This window comes from Ipomoea triloba, chromosome 3, assembly GCF_003576645.1.
Source record: "Ipomoea triloba cultivar NCNSP0323 chromosome 3, ASM357664v1".
In the NCBI taxonomy this organism is placed as follows: Eukaryota; Viridiplantae; Streptophyta; class Magnoliopsida; order Solanales; family Convolvulaceae; genus Ipomoea; species Ipomoea triloba.
The window spans coordinates 23,474,068-23,496,972 of NC_044918.1; the positions used below are offsets into that span (position 1 = coordinate 23,474,068).

General features: G+C 37.2%; 2 protein-coding genes across 2 annotated transcripts; both read left to right on the forward strand.

Annotated features, from left to right (window-relative positions):
- The first annotated feature begins 4,800 nt into the window (after positions 1–4,800).
- On the forward strand, positions 4,801–11,212 carry LOC116013091. The gene is made up of 10 exons (XM_031252750.1): positions 4,801–4,952; positions 5,099–5,186; positions 5,306–5,465; positions 9,699–9,795; positions 9,895–10,019; positions 10,111–10,195; positions 10,279–10,399; positions 10,500–10,784; positions 10,863–11,087; positions 11,201–11,212. Exons 1-10 carry the CDS (start codon positions 4,801–4,803, stop codon positions 11,210–11,212), a joined length of 1,350 nt encoding a protein of 449 aa, XP_031108610.1.
- A 3,244-nt stretch (positions 11,213–14,456) lies between these two features.
- Positions 14,457–15,221, forward strand: LOC116013092. The gene has a single exon (XM_031252751.1). The coding sequence runs from the start codon at positions 14,457–14,459 to the stop codon at positions 15,219–15,221; it is 765 nt and encodes a 254-aa protein (XP_031108611.1).
- The last annotated feature ends 7,684 nt before the right edge of the window (positions 15,222–22,905 follow it).

Below are 22,905 nucleotides of genomic sequence, written 5' to 3' on the forward strand. Positions count from 1 at the left end.
ATATATATATATATATATATATATATATATATATATATATATATATATATATATATATATATATATATATATATATTATTGGGGACATTATAGTAAATTGATCAATATAACCTAAAATATAACCCTTAATCAAACACAGTAATATTATATTCCACAATCCAAACCAAACACATAAGGTAATGCTACGTTCCCACAATCTCACATTACCTTCCCGGAAGTAATCCTATTACCTAGGGTAATCTAAGATTCTGTGAACCAAACGGATCATTTTGCATGTAATTAGTTATCAGCTAACAACTAATTTACCAAACATCTTTCTACAACTAGCTAATGCTATAAGTAGTCAAACCCGCTAATAGCTATTTGCCAAACACTCTCATAATCATTTTGAGAGGAGTTTGATATTGGTTATTCATGAACTTTTATCTCATGAAATAGCGATTATAATTATATCATGGGAAAATCATTGTTTTAGTCTCTCAATTATTTTGTAACTGTCAATTTAATCCCTAATTCTCAATTTGGACGAATTGACCATCCAATTGTTTTAAATTTCGTCAATTAAATCCCTTATGATAACTAACGGTTGACTGACAAAATAGTGGCTAAGGGATTTAATTGATGAAATTTATAAATTAAAAATTAAGGACTAAATTAATAGTTGAAAAACTGAAAACCAAAACAGTAATTTTTTCTTATATCATTATAATTATCGTTTCAACTCAAAAAAAAAAAAATTGTTATTTGATTTTAGTGATTGCCAGAGTGTTACTGGCAGAGGGATGGAGTTTATATATGGAAGAGGCAGACATAACATTAAACGAAAAGAAGGGACCAGTTTGTTGCTATTGTGAAATTAATTAAAGTGCTAATTTGGTCCTCCATTTTAATTACAACTGTAAATATTTCAGCTGTTTTGATATTATTATTACAACCATTCTTAGCAGTAAAAATGTATATAGCAGCTCGTGACTTCTATGACGACCTTTTGGATGGTATTCATAGACTGTTGGCCTTGAATTTTGTTAGAGTTGTGTCATCTTGTTTCTGTAGTTTTTAATTTCTTGTCTTTTCTTCTCTATTGTATTTTAAAAGAGAAAAAAATTTAGTCTCAAATTTAATTAAATTTCATCGAATTGAAAGTAATCTAGAGTTTTAATCCATCAGTCAAAATAGTTATTAAGCAGATTGTTTATGAAATTGCAAGGTGCGTATGCGTTTATAATATGTGCAAATCCAAATTATCTCATTGATTTTTGTCTCTTTTTATGTATCAGTAGAGGTATACATTTTATTTTAAATTTTGTATATTTCATTTTGATCTTGTTTGACAATTGACAGATAGCGGATTTGACCATTAAATTGTATAAGTAATTTGTAAAAAACGTTTAGTAGAATTAACGGTTTGATATTATCGATTAATATGATAAATGACCTATAAAGGCATACAAATATTTCATAATATAATTATAATAATTATATAATAAAAAAAAAAAAGAAAGAAAGAGAATAACCACCCACTTTTCCCACATTGGTGGTTAAAGTGGGTGTGGAGCCTTTAGGCTCCTATAAAAGGAGAGCCTCAAGGCTCCACAAAAATAAACTTGTCCATCCGATTCTCAAATAGGATGGGCAAGTAATGGGTGAAATTATTCACATAATTGTGTAGATTATGATTAAAAATAACATTATATTTAGAATAATATATTTTGTGTGGATTGTGGTCTACACAACTTTGTGGACTACAAGTATTAGTACTATCTGTTGTTTTATTATGAGGGAATCAACTGGACCCAAGCATCGAAACTTCTACAAGGGTTGGCTTAATAGTCATTCAATTATATATACCTAGTTCGACGACCCCCTCCCCTACCCAGCTCATTTTTTTTATGAATCCCTTTAATTAAATTATATTATGAGGGAATCAACTGGATCTAAGACTGCGAGACTTCTTATTTCTTGCTAATATCTTTCTCAAAACTATTAACAACTAACCCTATGCTCATTAATTAGAATCCCTTCTAAATCAAATTCTCTCTAAGGATTGCATTCACGCTTTGTGAGTTCCTGAACGAGTTGGCTCGAACACAGAAGATTAATGCCATCCTACATTCCTATCTCTAGGGTTGCATTCCCCTTCTTCCAATTGTGTGAGATCTATATTAACTAAGGATATCTATATCGCAAAGTTCATGCACGAATCAAGAACCCAATAAGCCGACAAATATTGATTCAAGAACAACAAAGAAACACAATTTAGTCAAAGGACAAACAATTATAAATTAGCAAGAAACAATTAAGAACATGGTCTCAGTTTAGGGTTCACTGTACCATATATATCCAAGCACTACATCGTTTAGCCTATAATCATTGAGGCAAACGTGGAAGAAATTAAAGAAACAAGAAAAGAAACGAAGAACATAGGAAAATCCCTTTAATTAGTGAATAAATCTCGATTCCAAGTTTCCCCAAGATGTAAAGATGTCTTTGGAAAGCGGTTGAAGCCCCAAGAGTGCCTTCGAACGTTTCTTGAAGTCTAGGGTAAAAAACAAAAATCTTTCAAAAGATTTCAAAATGGCCTTAAATACACTTGTTCGTGTCTAATAAGGCCCGTGACACGGCCGTGTCCATTTCGGCCTCAATAAAGCCACCTAGGTGACATGGGCGTGTCACTATCGTGTCATCTAGGCACGTTGAACTTCGGCCTAATTTTGGGTTTATTTTGCCCTGAATCTTAGAAAACTTAAAACATGAAAGTTGTATGGAACTCTCAACTCTTAACTTTCCATAACCACTTGAATCACCTTGATTGAACTTCATGTGAGGGAGATTTGATCAAAACACTATTGACATGTTGTAGGACAGGTTCCTCAGCGCGCATCAGGATCTTCTGGCATCAATACATCCCGAATCTCTTAAAGTGCTCAACATAAAAATTGTAGAGGGCTTCTTTAGCTTTCCATTGACACTTGAATGACATCAATTGGATATCGTATTACAAAGTTTTGGCTAAAATGTTCTAGCATGTCAAGATCGTCTTCTTTTGCCATTTTTACATAGAAATACCTAAAAACCAAAAGAACTAAGTATCAAATTCAATCAATCTAAACAAGAAATAAACCAAATTGATACGAAATAGCTAATGGAAATAAGTGTATTTGAGCACTTTATAAGCACATAATCCACATTGAACATTTAATATGTGGCAGTAAATGTAAACCCTACTAACCTCCAGCCACAACTTCAAGTCGTGATTGCTTGTGTCCTTCGTCTGTTGAAGATGAGATCCTTGGGTTACTATGAAATCACCGTGAACAAGGAAGTGTTTCTCTCACTTTTCTCAGTGCTCTAGATGGTGTATAAGTTGTGAACTGAGCAGTGAGAGGACTTAGGAGTCTACATCCCATCAATGTAGGTAACCAATTACCTAATGCTGATTAAATGCCAATACTTAGTCAACCTAAATAATTTGCACCACATAAAAAATACTTAATATTATTATTATAATAATAATCTTAATAATAATAATATAAGGGAAAATGTTGCATTCTCCCACTTGGTGCAAACATGAAACCCCAAGAACAAGATGGCACCAACCATAAGGACATGTCCCCATTAGCGCGAGTAGTATTCGTTATGATCAAATGCAAATTGCCTTCGAGTACTTAGGTAATAAAATTTAATGAAACAAACCATATGTTCATTTCAAGTCTACTGAAGTATTTTCTTTAATGTGATAAAACTAAAAGTGTACACACTCAAAAGAAAATTTCTAAAGTGTTTGAAGTGTAAAAGAATTTCATTAGATTGAACTGAATGTATATACAAAATTATAAAGTGGGCGAAAGTTCCATCTTTTCAACAAGATCCTTGAATTTAAATGGAGACATGCCTTTAGTCAAATGATCTACTAACAACAACTCTATGCTAATGTGTTCAATAACAACTACTTTATGTTTAACATGCTCTCTAATGGCTAAGAACATACTATCGATATGCTTGCTACAACTCCCACTTTTTTCATTCTTATTAGCTAGGAAGACAGTAGCAGGGTTGTCACAATAGACTTTCATTGGCCTAGATATAGAATCCACAATTCTAAGCCTGGAGTTGAAATTCTTGAGCCATACACCTTGCGAAGTAGCCTCGAAACAGGAAACAAACTCGACTTCCATGGTAGAAGTAGTTATTAAGGATTGTTTAACACTTTTCCATGAGATAGCCCCACCGGTTATAATAAAGGCGTACCCAGAGGTTGATCTCTGAGAATCAACACAACCAACAAAATCCGCATCAGAATAACCAACAACATTCAGGATGTTCTTCTGCCTAAAACCCATCTTGAAGTCTTTAGTACCTTTTAGATACCTCAGAACTCTCTTTATAGCTCCCCAATGGTCCATACCTGGATTTTGCATGTACTGCCCTAACATACTAATAACAAAGGCAATGTTCGGTTAATTGGGTACAAGAGAAGCTTGATCATATTCCTGCCTCTACTAGTTGGGGGGATTTGTTTACGGGGGTGTCGACGTCGTCGGTCCAGTATGGAGGAAGTGACTACTTACCTCTTGTTTTTGTTCCAGTTAGCGTTGAAAGGTGGGGGCGGCGATGTGGCTTCCAGTTTGAACAAAATTGGGTGCGGGAGGTGGATTGTAGGTTGAGGGTAAGTCGGGTTTGGTTGGATACGGAGGGAGAGAGTATTCTGACAAGGTTTGGCAGTGTGGGGTGAGTCTGAGGGATTGGGGAGGCCGGCGGAAACAAGAATTTCTTCGGGATATTGAGCATTGTAGAGCGCGGATGGAGAGTTTGCGGGTTAGAAGGGATGCTAGGGGTTTGGGTGAATTTGAAGCTGCCCAGCGTAAATATGTGGGGTTGTTGGAAGTTGAGAATAGGTTTTGGAAGCAGCGAGCTAAGCATTTTTTGCTCTGGGATGGTGATAGGAATACCCGGTATTTCCATAATCAAGTTCGGGCTAGACGTAGTCATAACACGATTGAAGTCTTCGGAATTCGGCTGAGGAGTGGGTGTCAGATAGGCAGGGGATTGGAGGGGTAGTGGTTTATTACTTTGAGCATATTTTCCAATATGTTCCTAGGGAGTGTGAGGAGGTGTTATGTGCTATTCAGGGGAGGGTTAGTAATCAACAAAATGAGTGTTCAACTACTATGGTGATGGTGGGGGAGGTTCGGGATGCAATGTTCTCTATGTTTTCTAAAAAATCACCGGGTCCTGATGGGTTTAACTTGGAGTTTTATCAGGAATATTGGGATATTGTGGGTGAGGAAGTTGTTTCTTTTTGTAGGAGAGTGATCCGGGTAGTTTACCGGAGGAGGTTTATAAAACTCATATAGTACTCATTCCTAAAAAGCAGCACCCGGAGACTATGGGAGACCTTCGGCCAATAGCTTTGTGTAATGTCCTGTACATGGTTGTTGTTAAGTTTATGGCTAACCGGTTGAAAGGTATTCTGGGGGGATATAATTGGGGAATCACGTAGTGCTTTTATTCCGGGTAGGTCTATTGTTGATAATGTTTTGTTGGCATATGAGTTGAATAATTTTTTAAATAGGCAAAGTGGGAGTAGGGGGAATCATTATGCGGCTCTAAAGCTCGATATGAGTAAGGCATATGGTAGGGTTGAGTGGGGTTTTTTTAGAGTGTTATGTTGAGGATGGGGTTTAGTTGTAGGTGGGTTTCTTTGGTTATGGAGTGTGTCTTGACGGTGTAGTATCGTGCCCTTATTGAGGGAGAAGAGTGGGGTCCTATTCATTCTAGTCGGGGCTTTAGGCAAGGGGACCCTTTATGTTGTAGGGGCTCCCTTTGTGATTCATCTCTGTTTTGCTAATGATCTCATTCTATTTTTTAAGGCAAATTATAGAGAAGCTAGGGTAATCAAGGATGTATTAGGTAAGTTTGGGGTGGCTTCGAGCCAGGTTGTGAATTTTATCAAGTCTTAGGTTAGCTTTGGGAAGAATGTGGGGTGGCGAGATAGGGAGGTTGTGTGTGCTAAGTTCGGCGTTCGGTGTACAAACCTTGGGGGGCAATATTCAGGATTACCGGGGCTAGTCGGTAGATGAAAGAATGATATCTTGGGGTGGATTAAGGAGAGGATTAAGACTGCGATTGGTGCTTGAACAAATCGTTATATGCCTAGAGCAGCTCGGGAGATTATGCTTAAAACGGCCTTCCAAACTATCCCTAACTATGCTATGCAGGTTTTCCTTATCCAAAAGGGTATTTGTTATGATTTGGAGCGGACTTTTAATTCTTTTTGGTGGGTTGGGGTTTCGTAGAATGCATGAGATGAATGTGGTTCTCCTAGGTAAGCAGGGGTGGTAGTTGTTGATGAGGTCTGACTCTTTTGTGGCTCGAGTGTTAAAAGCTAAATATTATTCTCATTATTCTTTCCATGATGCCTCTTTAGGTAGTAACCCGTCATATGTTTGGAAAAGTGTGTGGGAGGCTTAGGCTATGCTTCGAAGGGGTGTGAGGTAGAAGGTAGGGGATGGTAGGAGTATTGCTATTTGGGGCAACCCGTGGCTCCCTTCACTTGATAATCCTTATGTTAAAACTCTACCTTGTGTGCAACTGCAACATGTTACTGTTAACTCCCTTATGAATGTTGATCATAATGCTTGGGACACTGAGTTGCTTAATGATATTTTCTCACCACGAGATCAATCTTTGATTCTTAGAGTTTCTATTTCTTCTTCTTTTTTTTTTTGAATACAATTGACCCTATTACATTGTAGTATCTGTTCATCTATACTTTCTCAACCTGTTAAAGCACAAAGAGTCAATATCATCTCCACTGAGGCTCGATCTCATGACCTTCCATATGGGAGAGTCACTACATAGAGTTCCTATTTCTTTGAGTCAAAGTATAGATTCTTCTTTTTGGGTTGGGGATGGAGATGGGAGGTATACGTTTAAGAGTGCATACCAGTTGTTGGTTAGGGAGAGGGTGAGTGATGGTTTTTTTTTTGTTGTTGTTGTTATAGGTGGGTGATGGTTGTTCTTGGGCTATTATATGGAATTATTTTTTTCCTCCAAAAGTCAAGTGTTTCTTTTGGAGTCTGTGTTCTCATTCTATTCTTACAAAAGTAGCTCTACATTCTAAAAGTGTTAATTGTGATCATATTTGTGCTATGTGTGGAACTCATTTTGAAACTGTTGCCCATGTCTTTTCTCTTGTGATTATGCTAGGTATGTGTGGGACTGGACTGGGGTTGACGAAGGAGGGTTATGGCGTTGGTTGATGGAGGAGTTTCACATGCTGGGGGGAAAGAGAGGCGTGCCACTTTGCTATGGTGTGTTGGGGAATTTGGGATGCACGTAACAAACGTGTTTGGGAAGGTGGGGGTACAAATCTGAGGGAGAATGTGCGGCATGTGTTGGGGTTTCTTCGTGAATGGAGGCGGTGTATAGACAAGAGTGACACGGGTGATGTGGTGTGTAACGAGGGGGTTTCCAGTTGGCAATGTCCGGGGGGGTTTTTTGAAGATGAATGTTGATGCTGCAACCCATCATGATACAAATATGTTTGGCGTAGGATGGGTTCTTTGAGACTACAACGAATGCTGTGTTGTGGCTAGGGCTTTAGCTAAAGATGGGGTGGTTCTACCTAAGAAAGCTGAGGGGCTGGCAATCCAGGAGGCTCTAAGTTGCCTCAAGACTCGGAATTATGATAATATTCTCGTGGAAACGAATGCTCAGCTTGTCGTGTCTCGGCTGCATGATGTGAATCATTCACCTTTTGGTATGATTTTAAATAATATTACTAGTCTCCTTTCTTCTTTTTAATTGTTAATATTTGTTTTGCCAAGCGTTCCGCTAATGGTGTGTCTCATCTTTTAGCTACGGATGCTAGTTTGAGATCATATAGTCGGATTTGGTTAGATTCCAGTCCTTCTTTTGTTCCTGATGCGTTATGTAATGACTTAGTAAATTAATGAAATGGTGTGTTTGGTTCGCACACGGGAATCGGAATCGGTATGAGTATCAAATACTTGGTAAGCGTAATGGGTTTTGGTGAAAGTATTTTGCATGTTTGGTAGTAAGGTGGAATAAGAATGATTATTAATAGTTGGGGAAGAAAGGAGGAAGGGAAATGAAACCCTTATTTAATAAGGGTATGAGTTTTTCAATTAACGAGGTATTCCAAACCCATAGTAGTACTCTAAAAACTTGTCAACCAAACAATAACAATCACTTTGATACCTATACCTTATACTAAAACCCGTCAACCAAATACACCCAAAGTTTTGTGGTTTGGTTTTCAAAAATTAAAATAAAAAAAAAAAAAAACAAAGAACAATTTTCTAAAGTAACGAGGATTTAAAGTTTTTAAAAGTCAATCAAATTCAAATTGAATACAACCCTAATCAATGAAAAATTTTACTATACATAAAAAGAGATTTAGATGGAATATATTTTTTCAAAAAAATAAAATTTAATATTAGCTAATAGAATTACATAAAAAGTAAGGAGTAGTATATTAACCAATATTTAATATTAAATTATCAAAGCTTTTTTTTTTTTTCAAACATCCTTCTATCTAATAAAGCCATAAGATTTTGGCCAATCAAATGACTTCATTTTCCCGCTCATTTGAAACTACGCCGTTTTGGCTTTACGATTTGGTTGTATTTTCCCGCTCATGTTAACGTACGTCGTTTGAGACAAATTCAGCGTTAATCAATTAGTATCAATCAATTAGTATCAGTTAGTATTTAAGTTTGACTTAAATACTACCATCTTTTCGGCTTCCCAATTTATGAAAAGTTGTTATAAATAAATTACAGCTCTTATATATCAAGGCAATCCATCAGGCTCAAACTACATAAATACCATATTAATATTACATACATCACATACATTACATAAACCCTAATCATATCATTAGGATTTCGAATTTCAAAATGCAGGCATGCATATTAATCACCATGGCGTTTCGTTATCCGGTGTCTTGATAGGTTGCATCTTATGGTAAGACTTCAGACCCCAAAACCTTCTATAAAATGGAACACCTTCCTTCAATCTTTGCTACGTATTCCTTCTGTTGCCCGTTTTTCCTACCTTGCAAAAAAATGTTAATGTTGTATGTCTTAGCAAAAAACATTTCCCCTCAATCCTACAGCAAAGCAATTCGATTGAGATTGATTCGTACTTACATTGTAACTGAAGGTAGGAACAAATCTGCTATCAAGAGTCAATAATGTCTTTTCCATGACGTTGAGGTAATTTCCACACCATACCTGCTTCCTGTTAAACTGCTAATAGTTACTATAAACTGCTAATAGTTAGTAATGTTTGAGTTTTTTTTTTTGTTTTTTTTTTGTATTTTTGTAGGGCACCTATGTTCATGCAAGTATACATGCTGATTTTATATACCAATTTTCAAATTTGCTAAAAGAAGGTAAAGTTTATGCTGTCAAAAACTTTGTGGCCGTATATATCTTACTACTACCAATATAAAACTACACAACATAAATACATGATGAAGTTTAATCACTACACAACTATTGAGAGACATAGGAGAAAAGGTTTTCCAAGCCTTTTATTTCGTATTAAACCTATTGAGGACTTATTGGCTAGAAAAGTTAAAGAGAAGCAGTTGATTGGTAAGCTGTTTGCATTTTCATTTTTTTTTCCATATACATCATACTTCTCAACACATCTATATTTCATTCTAGATGTTATTGGTAGAGTAGTTGAGTTCTATTCTCCTAAGGATAAGGTTATTGCTGGTTTGCCCACACAGTTGGTTGATTTTTTGATTGAAGACTCAAAGTAAGTTTTTGAATTACTTAGACAGTCTAGATGATTTCATGTTTGTTTTTTTTTTTTCATGCTTTACACTGTTTTACTACACTGTTCCTGTTTACTTAGGAGAAATCGAATAAAATGTACATTATGGGATGAACATGTACCTGCCGTTATGCCATTTTTCAATAACCATGTGGATGGCCTTTTGATCATTTTGCTCCAACTTTGTTGTGCCAAGGTGGTTGACAGTGAGTTCACTTCACTGCCATCATAAATCAAAATATCAATCAGATTAGTTCCACTGTTTATTTTTACTGATTATTTATGTATTTTTTTTAGGTGAGGTCAGGATTTCAAGCTCATACACTGCTACAAAAGTTTTATTCAATTTGGACTGCCAAGAGTTTGCAGATTTCAGAAATAGGTAATCTCAATCCCCTAAGACCAGTTTTTATCTTTGTTATATCTAAAATATCTAAAATAACATGTAATGATTTCATTTAACAGTTTGAAGGCTAATTGTAGCCCAATCAGAAGTATTTCAATGGTGTCTTATGGTCACAGTGCTAATAATTCCCAATCTCCTATGGTTGTCAGCACAATCAGAGATTTGTATGAAAGGGCTGAGGTAAGCACAATCAGATTTGTACACAACAAATTAAGTACAAACTAATTCATTAACTACTTTGTTACACCTAACTTGATTTTTATGTAATTAAACTTTGTAGGAAGGCTATTATTGTGTCCCAGGTACCATTGTATCAATTGAGAGTGGAAAGAAATGGTTCTATAACTCTTGGAGAAAACCAGGCTGCTTTAAATCCCTTATTTTTACAGAGACTTACTACTATTGTGAAACATGCAAGACTAATTGGGTAGAAGGGAATGTGAGATACAGAGTAGTTGTTAGGGTTCTAGACAAAACAAGTGATGCACCTTTTTTATTGTGGGAGAAAGACTGTTTTGACCTTTTGGGCATTTCTGCCTATGATTTGAAAACCAAGTATTCTATGGTAATTTTTTTTATTAAACTCACTAAAAATCAATTCCTACTAACTGTTTAAATTATACTAACTATTTGTGTTTCACAGGCTAAGATGCATGTTCCAACTGAGTTTGATCAGCTGAGGAACAAATGTATGGTGTTTAGAATCAATCTCAAGAATGAACATATTAGGAACCCAACAAAGCCCATATCAGTGTTAAGTGTTATGCATGATGAGAAATTGGAAGCTCAGTACTGTCCATCCATGGTGGATGATCATGATGAATTATCTAGGATGGTTGAAGAAGAAGCAGATGACCTAGAATCTGATGTAAATTACTTTATCTAAGCAGATGACCTAGAAATCTAAGTAGATTAATTACATAACAAGTTTTTACTAACTAAGCAGATGACCTATAAGTACTATTTTTTTTACATGTACAGGAAAGCGAATAAGGTGATGAGGCTATAAGTCCTTCAATGCAACCTGACTTAAAGCTAAAAGGTGTGGAAAAGCTCAAGATGAAGTTGACACAGGTGCTATTAAGAGATGCCTACTTGACCAATTCTCATCAAGTCAGAATTTGAAGAAGTCTAGGTCAGTTGTGATCAAGCAGGAAAAGAATTGATGGGACATGCAAACCTATTGGATTATATGTTTGTGTGTTTATGGTTTCTGAACAATGAGATTGCCTAATGTGGACAATATGCACTTGAATAGTGCATTAGTTGCTGTTAGACTTTATGTAGTATAACTGCATTTTTTGGAGAGTTGAACTCTCATTTTAAAATAGATGTTTTTTTCAACTATTAATTGCTTAATACTCCCATTACTTGCTTCTGTTTTTTTTTTTTTTAATACAGGTGCTTACTTATGAAGAGTCAGAGCTCTAGGCAGTATAACATGCAGTTATTTTTTATTTGTTTACCTAGAACATGTATCTAATAGCAGTTATAATAGTATTTGGTTTTTTTTTGTAAGTCATAACGTGATGTACATTCTATTGTTTCCTTAAATAAGAAGAAATTTTTATTTGTTAATAGCAGCTATCATTTTAAACACTTAGACTAAATTTAAATAATTAAAAGTACAAGGTAAATTTTTTTTCTAACTTACCAAGAATATAGTGATAAAATTTTACTCTTGATGCTGCGTCCTTCCAGTGATCTCCATTCTCTTGAATATTTTTGCTAACAGAAAATACAACAATTAAAGTAACACCCTAATTATGCATCTAACTCCCTACCTTTAATCCTTCTATATAACCCTACATTTATATATTCTATTTTTGAAGCAATTTAGAGATACTAATTCAGTCTATCACATCATACATTTAGTGCACCTTAAAACACATGTACATGGCTCTTTTTCATTTTTTCAAATACAGTAATGCACATCTGCTACATTACGCTTATCAATATTTGAAATCCCAAACAGGTAATCATTTACAGTAATACAAACTTAGAGCATAAAACTGTTTGTCTTCTTAACATTGAATGAAATTTACACTTATCAATATTTAAAATCCCAAACAGGTAATCATTTACAGTAATACAAACTTAGTCATAAAACTGTTTATCTTCTTAACATTGAATGAAAATTACACTTATCAATATTTAAAATCTCAAACAGGTAATCATTTTATTGAAACACATGCTTTAAAACACACTTCATCCATCAACTTCTTCTATACCAGGTATAACCATTTTACAGAGAGAAGAAACCAACACAAGTAATCTGGCAGATTCCAGCAGATAATTACATGAAGAAATTAACAGAGTCATGTGTTATAGGCAATAAACGTAGAGGAACAACCAACAACAAAGGTATTTATCCTCTACTCATGTTGTGTACTATCTATTCTTCAAATTTTTGTTTATAACCCTAAACTACAGTATAAAGAACTCATCTTTCTTTGTACTTTTTTGCTGGTAGCTTTAGCTGGTAGCTTCATCTGTTAGAACACAACATAAGAAACACATAGTTCAAATTTTAGATAAAAATAGGTTAACAAATTAAAGCAGTACACAATCATAGTATACCCTCGAGCAGGTTTATTTACTGTACATGCACCCGATTAGAACTTCAAATAACCCTAGATCGAACTTCAATGATTTCAGAACGCATTACTACACAGATCCGTAAAATATGACTATGAATACCAAATTTAATAAAAAAAATATAGTTTAATTTGTAATCAGTAGCTATAATCAAAGATCGATGGCATAAATTACCCGAATGTTCGAAAGTCTGATAGCCAGAAGAGAAGAAATTTAGATGATTTCAGTTCAAAATTAGAGGGATAGAGTTAGGAATACTTATCTTGGTACAAATATGGTGTACTCGCGATAGGATTCCGCCATTAGAGACCAAGAACAACAGCAGAAGACTGAGAAGGAGTTTTCTAGAGAGAGAGACGCGAGGTGATGAAATGGTGGAAATGTGCTGTCTGAAATGACGTCCTTTTGCTTTTTCTATAATTGATTGTTAAATAATAGGAGTTTATATTTACTTGAAATTATATGATTGAATTACTATGTTATCTTACATTGCTATTCATTAATTAATTTTTTATGTTGTGTTTTAGGATTTTTAATCTATTTATTTATTCTCTCATAATGTTATGCTTTTTTTAAAAAAAATTTTAGTACCATAAATGCTATTTAATTTTTTCCATGTCATTAAATATAATGTATATTTATATTATTTTAATCAACTTTAATTTTTTTTATCACGTTATGACTTAGATTTTTTATGTTGTGTGTTAGGATTTTTAATCTATTTATTTATTCTCTCATGATGTTATGCTTTTTTTTATTTTTTTATTTTAGTACCATAAATACTATTTATTTTTTTTCCAGGTCATTAAATATATGTATATTTATATTATTTTAATCACGTTATGACTTAGATTTTTTATGTTGTGTGTTAGGATTTCTAATCTATTTATTTATTTATTCTCTCATAATGTTATGCTTTTTTTTAAAAAAATTTTAGTACCATAAATACTATTTATTTTTTTCCAGGTCATTAAATATATGTATATTTATATTATTTTAATCACGTTATGACTTAGATTTTTTATGTTGTGTGTTAGGATTTTTAATCTATTTATTTATTCTCTCATAATGTTATGCTTTTTTAAAAAAAAAATGTTAGTACCATAAATGCTATTTATTTTTTTCCATTCATCAAATATATGTATATTTATATTATTTTAATCAACTAGAAAACTGTGCTAGCTTTTCTCTCTAGCAAGTCTAGAGTTTTTCTCTCCTCCCAGCTTTTCGTCTAGGGTTTTCGGTGCTTCCGTTCGTTTCTCCGGCAGTTTCCTTCCGGTTTTTCTCGTCGTATCTTCGGCGTAATCAATTTTCTTTCATCGTTGTTTTTGTGTTTGCTGGTAACTAGCGTTAGCATGGCCTCGGGTGATGGTGATGTTGCGGCGGTAACGGTGCGCTGGGCGGACATGGTCTTAGAGGATGAGTCGGTCGACTTTGAGCCGATTGGTGATACCGTAGGGTTGTCCAAACGGAGGGCGTGCAGGCTTGAACGGTTGTTGGACGTTTTCTGACTGAAAAGCTGATTAAGATTGAGTATATGCGCCAGGTAATGGCTTCTGTTTGGTAGCCAGTCAAAGGCGTTCAAGTGTCGGAACTCCAACCCAATCTGTTCCTTTTTGTTTTCTTCCATGAGTCGGACATGCACCATGTAATACAGGAGGGACCTTGGTCATTTGAAAACCACACGCTGGTCTGTCGTCAAGTGCATGATGGCGTCCTCCCAAGCGATGTCGTGCTTGATGCGGTAGATATGTGGGTTCAGGTTCACGATCTTCTGCTAGGCTATACATCAGACGAGGTTTTGGAACAGGTTAGAAACTTCCTGGGTTCTTTTGTTCGATGTGACGATAGGTTTGCAGGGGTTCCATGGCGATCTTTCTACCGTGTGCGGGTTGCCATTCCGATAGCACGCCCAATCAAGAGGCGTATGCGGATGGTAAAAAGAGACAAACAGTGCTATTGGGTTACATTCAAGTATGAGAGGTTGCATACCTTTTGTTTCTTCTGCGGGTTCCTAGGGCACTCGTACAAGTTCTGTTTGAAAGCACGAGACTCAGGGTTGCCAGTTGATCATTACCCTTATAGTGCTGACCTTCGAGCTGGAGTCGGAAGAGGGCCGGGAGCGGTGGGCGACCCGTGGTTGGTGCCGTTAGGGGGTTCACCGCGAACTGCGGGGACGCCGTCGGTGGTGGACGCGGTCGGTAGCGGCGGGGTGGAGGCAGCGCAGCCGGCTAGTAGACAGATTGAGGAGCGAGGCATTGTAGCTGTCTCTAAACGCTGGTGTGAAGGGTACGGGTCCGGCAGTAAGCGGCCAGGCAGTGGGAGTGGTGACGTTACTATGACCGAGGTTTCAAAAAACTTGCATATGGCAGGTACTGGTTCCCAGTCCCGCCCGTCATCATGAGTATCGTTAGTTGGAACTGTCGTGGCTTGGGTAATCCACGAACAGTTCGCGAGATAATGGACATTATGTCCCGTAAGAAGCCCGAGTTTCTTTTCTTGATGGAAACCAAGGTGGGGCGGATACATGCAGAACGTTTCCATGTCAAGCTTGGTTTCGATGGTTTGTTTTATGTTGATAACGTAGGATTGAGTGGAGGTTTAGCTTTGTTTTGGCGGAAGAATTGTTCGGCTAGTCTTATGAGCTTCTCAAAGAATCATGTCGACGTAGAAGTGACTTGTGCGGGCTCACTAAAGTGGCGTATGACTTGTTATTATGGATTCCCGAAGCGTAGCAGAAGAGGGGAGTCCTGGGATTTGCTCAGATCTTTAGCTGGTAGGTCCTCGTTACCCTGGGTGATAATTGGGGATTTCAATGATCTATTGTACCAGCACGAGAAGAGAGGAGGCAACCCTCACCCAGATAGCCTTTTACGCGGGGAGGCTGTGGAGGACTGTGGTTTGATGCCCTTACCGTTAAGGGGCCATCAACATACCTGGGAGAGAGGCAGGGGCTCTGAGGACTGGATGGAGGAGATGCTAGACAAAGTGCTGGTAACAGACAGTTGAAGGGCTCAGTTGTAGTGGGCCTTCATGGAAAACATTTTAACCCGCTCTTCTGACCATTCCGCACTATTTTTGAGTGTTCTCAATTCTGGGATCACGTGGAGTAGGAGTCACAGGCGGTTTAAGTTTGAGATGGCGTGGTTGCTTGACGAGGGGTGTAGGAGTGTGGTTGAGAATGCATGGAATGAGGGGAGAACAGATGGGCTGCTCCGCGCCATAGAGCACTGTGGGGAGAGGCTACAGAAGTGGGGAGGTGATCACTTGCATAAGTTTGGCGAGCAGATCAGACTATTTCGCAGAGCACAAAGCGATTGAGGGGCCTAACAGATCCTATATCCCTAGCCGAATTTGTGCGTATTGAGGAGCAATTATCTCGCCTTGAAGCCTAGGAGGATGTCTTTTGGAGGCAGCGTGCCAAGCAACACTGGCTGTAAGGGGCTGATGCAAATACAAAATTCTATCACAGGTATGCCTCTGCTCATAAAAGAAGAACACTTTGTCTAAACTAAAGAATGATAATGGGGTATGGGTTGAGGGTGAGCCTATGCAGGCTGTTGTTATGAGTTATTTTCAGAATATTTTTACTTCTAATGGCTCAGACCCCGTAGAGGATTTCTTTAGTACTATGACCCCACGAATCTCTCAAAATGATAATGAGTTGTTGATGCGCCCTTTTGAGATAGAAGATGTTAAAGTAACTCTGTTTTCAATGTTCCCTAATAAAGCTCCTGGGCCTGATGGGATGAATCCGAGGTTTTACCAACACTATTGGGATGTGGTGGGTGGGGATATTGCGGAGTTCGTGATTAATTGCCTAAATTCTTGCCTTTCCCTGAGGGTCTAAATGACACCAATGTTGTGCTTATTCCTAAGAAGCTAGTACCTGAAACGGTTGCTGATCTGAGGCCAATAGCTCTGTGTAATGTTGTCTACAAGGTTATGGCTAAGCTATTGGCAAATAGGATGAAGCCTTTGTTGGACGGAATAATCTCAGAGTCCTAGAGTGCGTTCGTTCCTGATAGGCTTATCACGAATAACATCATATTAGCAGCAGAGGTGGGCCATTTTTTGAACAGGAAGCAGTGTGGGTTGGTGGGTTGGGGTGCTCTAAAGTTGGATATGGCAAAGGCTTATGACCGGATGGAGTGGCCTTTCCTTCGTAGTATGTTGACATCCCTGGGATTCGCGGAAGGATGGGTTAATTTGGTTATGCTTTGTGTTACTACTGTCTCTTATAACATTCTGGTTAATGGAGCTCCGGCCGGTCAAGTTGTTCCTACTAGGGGTTTGAGACAGGGTGACCCCCTTTCTCCGTATCTATTTATTATTTGTGCTGAGGGCCTTTCTCTACTCCTATAGAAGGCTCAGTTGGAGGGACAAATACATGGTTGCAGGGTAGCTAGGGGAGCCCCACCTATTTCTCATCTTTTCTTTGCAGATGATAGCTTGTTATTCTTCAGAGCAAATGTGCAGGAAGCAGGGGTGATTAGACATTGTTTGGGACTATACGAGGCTATGTCAGGCCAGGTGGTAAACTACCATAAATCTAGTGTTTGCTTCAGTAGGAACACATCTGAAGCCGACCAAGAGGAGGTTGCTGCTGAATTAGGCGTGAATCAAGCCCCAAACTTTGGGAAATACCTGGGTTTACCAGCTTTTGTGGGAAGAAATAAAAAGGCGGCATTTGCATATATTGAGGATAAGATTAGGCAGAGGATTGGTTCGTGGAATAATAAACTGCTTTCGCAGGCTGGGAAGGAGGTTTTGTTGAAGAGTGTAGCTCAGGTAATGCCTACTTTCTCAATGAGTGTTTTCTTACTCCCGGAGAATGTTTGCTTATCAATAGAGAGGACCATGAATCGTTACTGGTGGGGAACGGGAAGTGACAGAGGAATTCATTGGAAGGTCTGGGACAGGTTATGTGCTCCCAAGAAATTTGGTGGTTTAGGCTTCAAGGATTTACGTGCTTTCAACTTGGCAATGCTAGGTAAGCAAGCCTGGCGTTTCCTAACAAAGCCACATTCTCTAGTGGCAAGAGTTTATAAGGCCAGGTATTTCCCTAGAACCTCTTTTATTGAGGCATCAGTGGGAAGCACACCAAGTTATTGTTGGCGTAGTATTATGGCTGCACACGATCTTATCTGTAATGGTGTAAGACGCAGGATTGGGGATGGAAAGTCTACTTTGATATAGGGCCACCCATGGTTACCTGATGATCCATCCCCCATGATTCATACTCCAATGCCGAACCACTTAGGTGGCTCGTTGGTGGCTGGTTTGATGAGTCAAGATGGTTGCACGTGGGACCATGAAATTTTAAGAGATATTTTCTCCCCGATTGACATGGAACGAATTATGAGGGTCCCCATTTCACCAAACTATATGGATACCTGGTTCTGGCATGATGACCCTAGAGGTTGTTATTCGGTGAAGAGTGGCTATAGAACCATTGTGGGCAACTATCAAAGTAACCCGGGAGATTTCAGTGATTGGATAAAACTATGGAAATTAAAAGTCTCTCCTAAGTGGAAGACTTTTTTATGGAAAGCTCTTGGTGGTATTCTCCCTGTTACCTCAAATCTGATTATGAAGAGGGTGGATGTTGACCCAATATGCTCTATGTGTGGGGTTGCTCATGAGGATGCAATGCATGCACTTGTTTGGTGTGAATTTTCCCAACGAGTTTTGAGTCCACATTACCTATCTCTAATGTAGTTGGCGACACATTTATTCCATGGTTCACAAGATTAATGTCTACTTTGCCTGATGATGATGTTGCCTTGGCTGTAGCAGTGCTATATCACGTATGGAGGGCGAGGAACTCAGCGGTCTGGGATGGCTGTTTGCCTACTCCGGGAGGTGTCATGCGAAGGGCGTCCGCAACCTTGCAGGCGTGGAGAGAGGTCCATCACCACGGACCTCACATGAACGCGCACAGTGCTCCGTCTCTCACTAGAATACCTGCTGCTGCTTTGCCGAGCCCGACACCACCATCCTGCTACTTCGACGCCACCTTCCACACCGGTACGTGTACTGCAGCATACGGGGCAGCACTGATCGCACCGGATGGATCGTTTATTGCGGCTTGTGCAGGCCCCCTCGAGCACTGTTTCTCTCCTTTCATGGCGGAGGCAGCAGCGTGTAAGCATGTACTGAGTTGGCTTAGGAGCCGGAATGTTGCAAGAGTCGAGGTGATCACGGACTGCTCGCATCTGTCGGCGGCGCTGTCAACAACAAATCATCCTTTCCTATCTTATGGTGGTCTGTTCATCGATGCCTGTAGGAGTTCTATATCCATGTTTGATCTGTGTCGTGTTAGGCTAGTTCCTAGAAACGATAATGTAGTTACGCATACTTTAGCTGCTTCAGCCGTTACTCAGGCAAACTCTCTGTACTGGGACTTTGTCCCACTCGACATTATTTCGGCTCTTATATCGATTCGTGTTTTGCTTTCAAAAAAAAATATTATTTTTTTTTATTAATACTGGAAGGGGGTCACCCGAAAGAGCAGAGTACATTTTAGCTGGTGTTATACATGAACCGCCAAGAAGGAATGGCATCGCAGTCATCTTATAAAATAGATCTTAAGTCATCTGGGGGAACTGTTTTGACATGCATTCCTCTTAAAAAAATATTATTTTAATCACCTTTGTTTTTTTATCACGTTATGACTTAGAAAATGAAGAGCCACGAACATCTCTTTTTGTTCCTTCAAATTCAAGTGATGTTAATTTCACTAAGAACACTCCGCACGTGATTTTTACCAACAAAGTATTCTCTGTCAACACACCCAAAAGTCAGCTAACACAAGGTCAGTCTATATTTTTATGATAATTCCTATATTTTTAATTACCCTTTAGTCTATGTAACAATTTCGTTCTAATTTAGTTTTGCTACATTTTTTTTCATTTTCCAAACAGATAATCAACTCACCAAAATAACAAAGTCATGTGTTATAGGCAATAAAAGAAAAGTAACAACCAACAACAAAGGTATTTATCCCGTGTGCTTACCCAATTGGTTCCATTGTCTTTACTTATGTATTTCATTTAGTTTACTGTTTAAATTATGCTCTTTTAACTTATTTAAGATAAATGAGTTGTTTATATATCTTCTTTTTACATTAGTATTAGACATTAAAATTTTTTTATCTTTTTTTCTTATCATTATGCTATGAATTGGGTTTTACGATTATTCAATTTTTTTTATTTTAGTACACTAAATTCTATTTATTTTATTCAATTCATTAAATATATGTATTTAAATTATATTTAAATTAAAATATATGTTCTAGGATTTCTCAATTTCTTTTTAATTTTAGTATCCTGAATTGATTTTCATTTTTTCCATTTTTTAAATATATGTATATTTATATTGTTTTAATGATGCCAAGGATCTTGTGGTTCAATGGCATCAAATCCTTCCTTTTATACGGGAGGTGGTGGGTTCGAGTCTCAGTGGAGACCCACTGCATTGTAATAAAGTATTGTTTTAATGATCTTTTTTTTTATCACGTTATGACTTAGAAAATCAAGACCCACAACCATCTCTTTTTGTTGGTTCAACTTCATGTGACATTAGTTTGACTAAGAATACTCCGAACGTGATTTTCAGCAACAAAGTATTCTCCGTTACCACAACCAAAAGTCAACTAACATATGGTAAGTCTATATATTCTATATTGTAAATAATGGGACAATTCTATATTTTTTTAATATCTTTAAATTCTTTCTATTCATATTAATTTATTGTGTTATTAGATACTAAATCCATTCCTATCTATACGGATCCAACATTTGAAGAAGCATCATCCTCAATGAACCATTGTTTGATGGATGATTTTGATGATGCAGTTTTGAATCAACAAACAATTGCAGCTTTAACAAATGGTATGTTTGTTCAATGTTTTTAAACTTATTTGCCATTTTTCTAATTATTGAAACTTATGTAGGTGAATACTTGGATTTTTCTGATCCCACATATTTATGTCCTCATTGTGGAGCGATGTTTTGGTTGGAAGAACGAGTAAACAAATCAGTTGGTACTAAGAACCCCAAGTTTTCGCTTTGTTGTACTCACGGGAAAATTCAATTGCCCAAGCCCGCAATTCCACCATCTCAGATTTATGGTTTGTTTTTTCAATCAAGATGATCAAAGCAAACATTTTCTGGAGAATATTAGGTCTTATAATAATATGTTTTGCTTTATATCAATGGGAGGAAAAATCGACAGATCCATCAATGTTGGCACAAGCCCACCTGTATTTAGATTGCATGGCCAAAATTTCCATTTAATTGGAAGCTTGCTGCCACAACAAGGTCAAAGGCCGAAGTTTGCCCAGTTGTATATTTATGACACTCAGAATGAAGTTAACAATAGGATGAATGCAGTCGGGTAATTTAAACATCTTACTATAGAAATTCAATTTAAAGTATTCTTATGCCGTAATGTTAAAATATTAAAATATATTTAACTGGGTTTATCTGCATGGTTGTTTTTGTAGGGACAATGATAGTACCAAAAGATTGCATCTTGATATTGTTCAAAATATTAAAGATGCTTTGGATGAAAACAATGCTTTCGTGAAGACATTTCGCAATGCAAGTGCACATATTGAGAATAATCCTACAGTAGAGATCAAAATCAAATTGATAGGGAAGAGATCAAAAGATGCTCAAACATATAACTTGCCCCAAGTTCAAGAAGTTGCCGCTTTGATTGTTGGTGATATAGATCCAAATATGGGACAGCGTGACATATTGGTGGAAACAAATTCAGGCAATCTATAAAGAATTAATGAATTGAATCCGTCATATCTACCACTACAATATCCACTGCTATATCTATACGGTGAAGATGGCTATAGAGAAGACATTCCGTTTGCGAACATTCTTGATAGGGCATCCACGGCAAGAAATTGTGTATCTCCATGCGAGTATTTCTCTTTTCGTTTGCAAGATAGGTTGGATCAGACATCAACATTATTGTATGCAAGAAGGTTGTTACAACAATATATTGTTGATGCTTATACTATGATAGAGTCTGGGCATTTAGTCTACATTAGGACACACCAAAAAACTTTGAGATGTGAATCTTATAAGTGTTTGACTGATGCTCTGACTAACGGAGAAGTAGATCCTACTACTCAAGGAAAGAGGATAATCTTGCCATCTAGCTTTACTAGAGGTGTCAGATATATGATTCAAAACTACCAAGATGCAATGGCCATTTGCAAAGCTATGGGTTATCCGAGCCTCTTTATTACTTTTACATGTAACCCGAAGTGGCCTGAGATAGAAAGGTTTCTAAAAGCACGTAATTTAAAGGTGGAAGATAGGCCAGATATTATATGTCGCGTTTTCAAAATGAAGCTAAACACTCTTATTTCAGAGATTCGCAAGAACAACATTTTCGGAGTCGTTTCAGCTGGTAAATCATCTGAAATTTAATTTCTACTTAATAAGATTATCATTTTGTTTGAAACCTAATTCTTTCTTTTTTCAGTGATCTATACTATTGAATTTCAGAAAAGAGGGTTACCGCATGCGCATATTTTGGTATTCTTGGCAAAGAATGACTCTCCTAAAACCCCAAAAGATATAGACATGTGGATATCTGCTGAGATTCCAAATGAGATATGTGATCCAGAGTACTACAAAGCCGTGGAAGAATTCATGATGCATGGTCCTTATGGTTCATGTAGGAAGAATTCACCCTGCATGGTAAATGGCTGATGTTCTAAATTCTTTCCAAAGAAATATGTGACAAATTCAATGTTGGATCGGGATGATTATCCAATTTATTGTAGGCGTGATAATGGTCGTACGATAAAGAAGAATGGGATAGATTTGGACAGCAGATATGTTGTGCCTCATAATAGGTACTTATTGATGAAATACAGGGCGCATATTAATGTGTAATGGTGTAATCAGTCAAGATCAATCAAGTACTTATTCAAGTACGTCAACAAGGGAAATGATCGAGTAACTGCTGAGTTTTACAATAGTACCGTTGACGAATCCACTGGGAAAGTTGTAGATGAAATCAAGATGTACTACGATTGTAGGTATATCTCACCATGT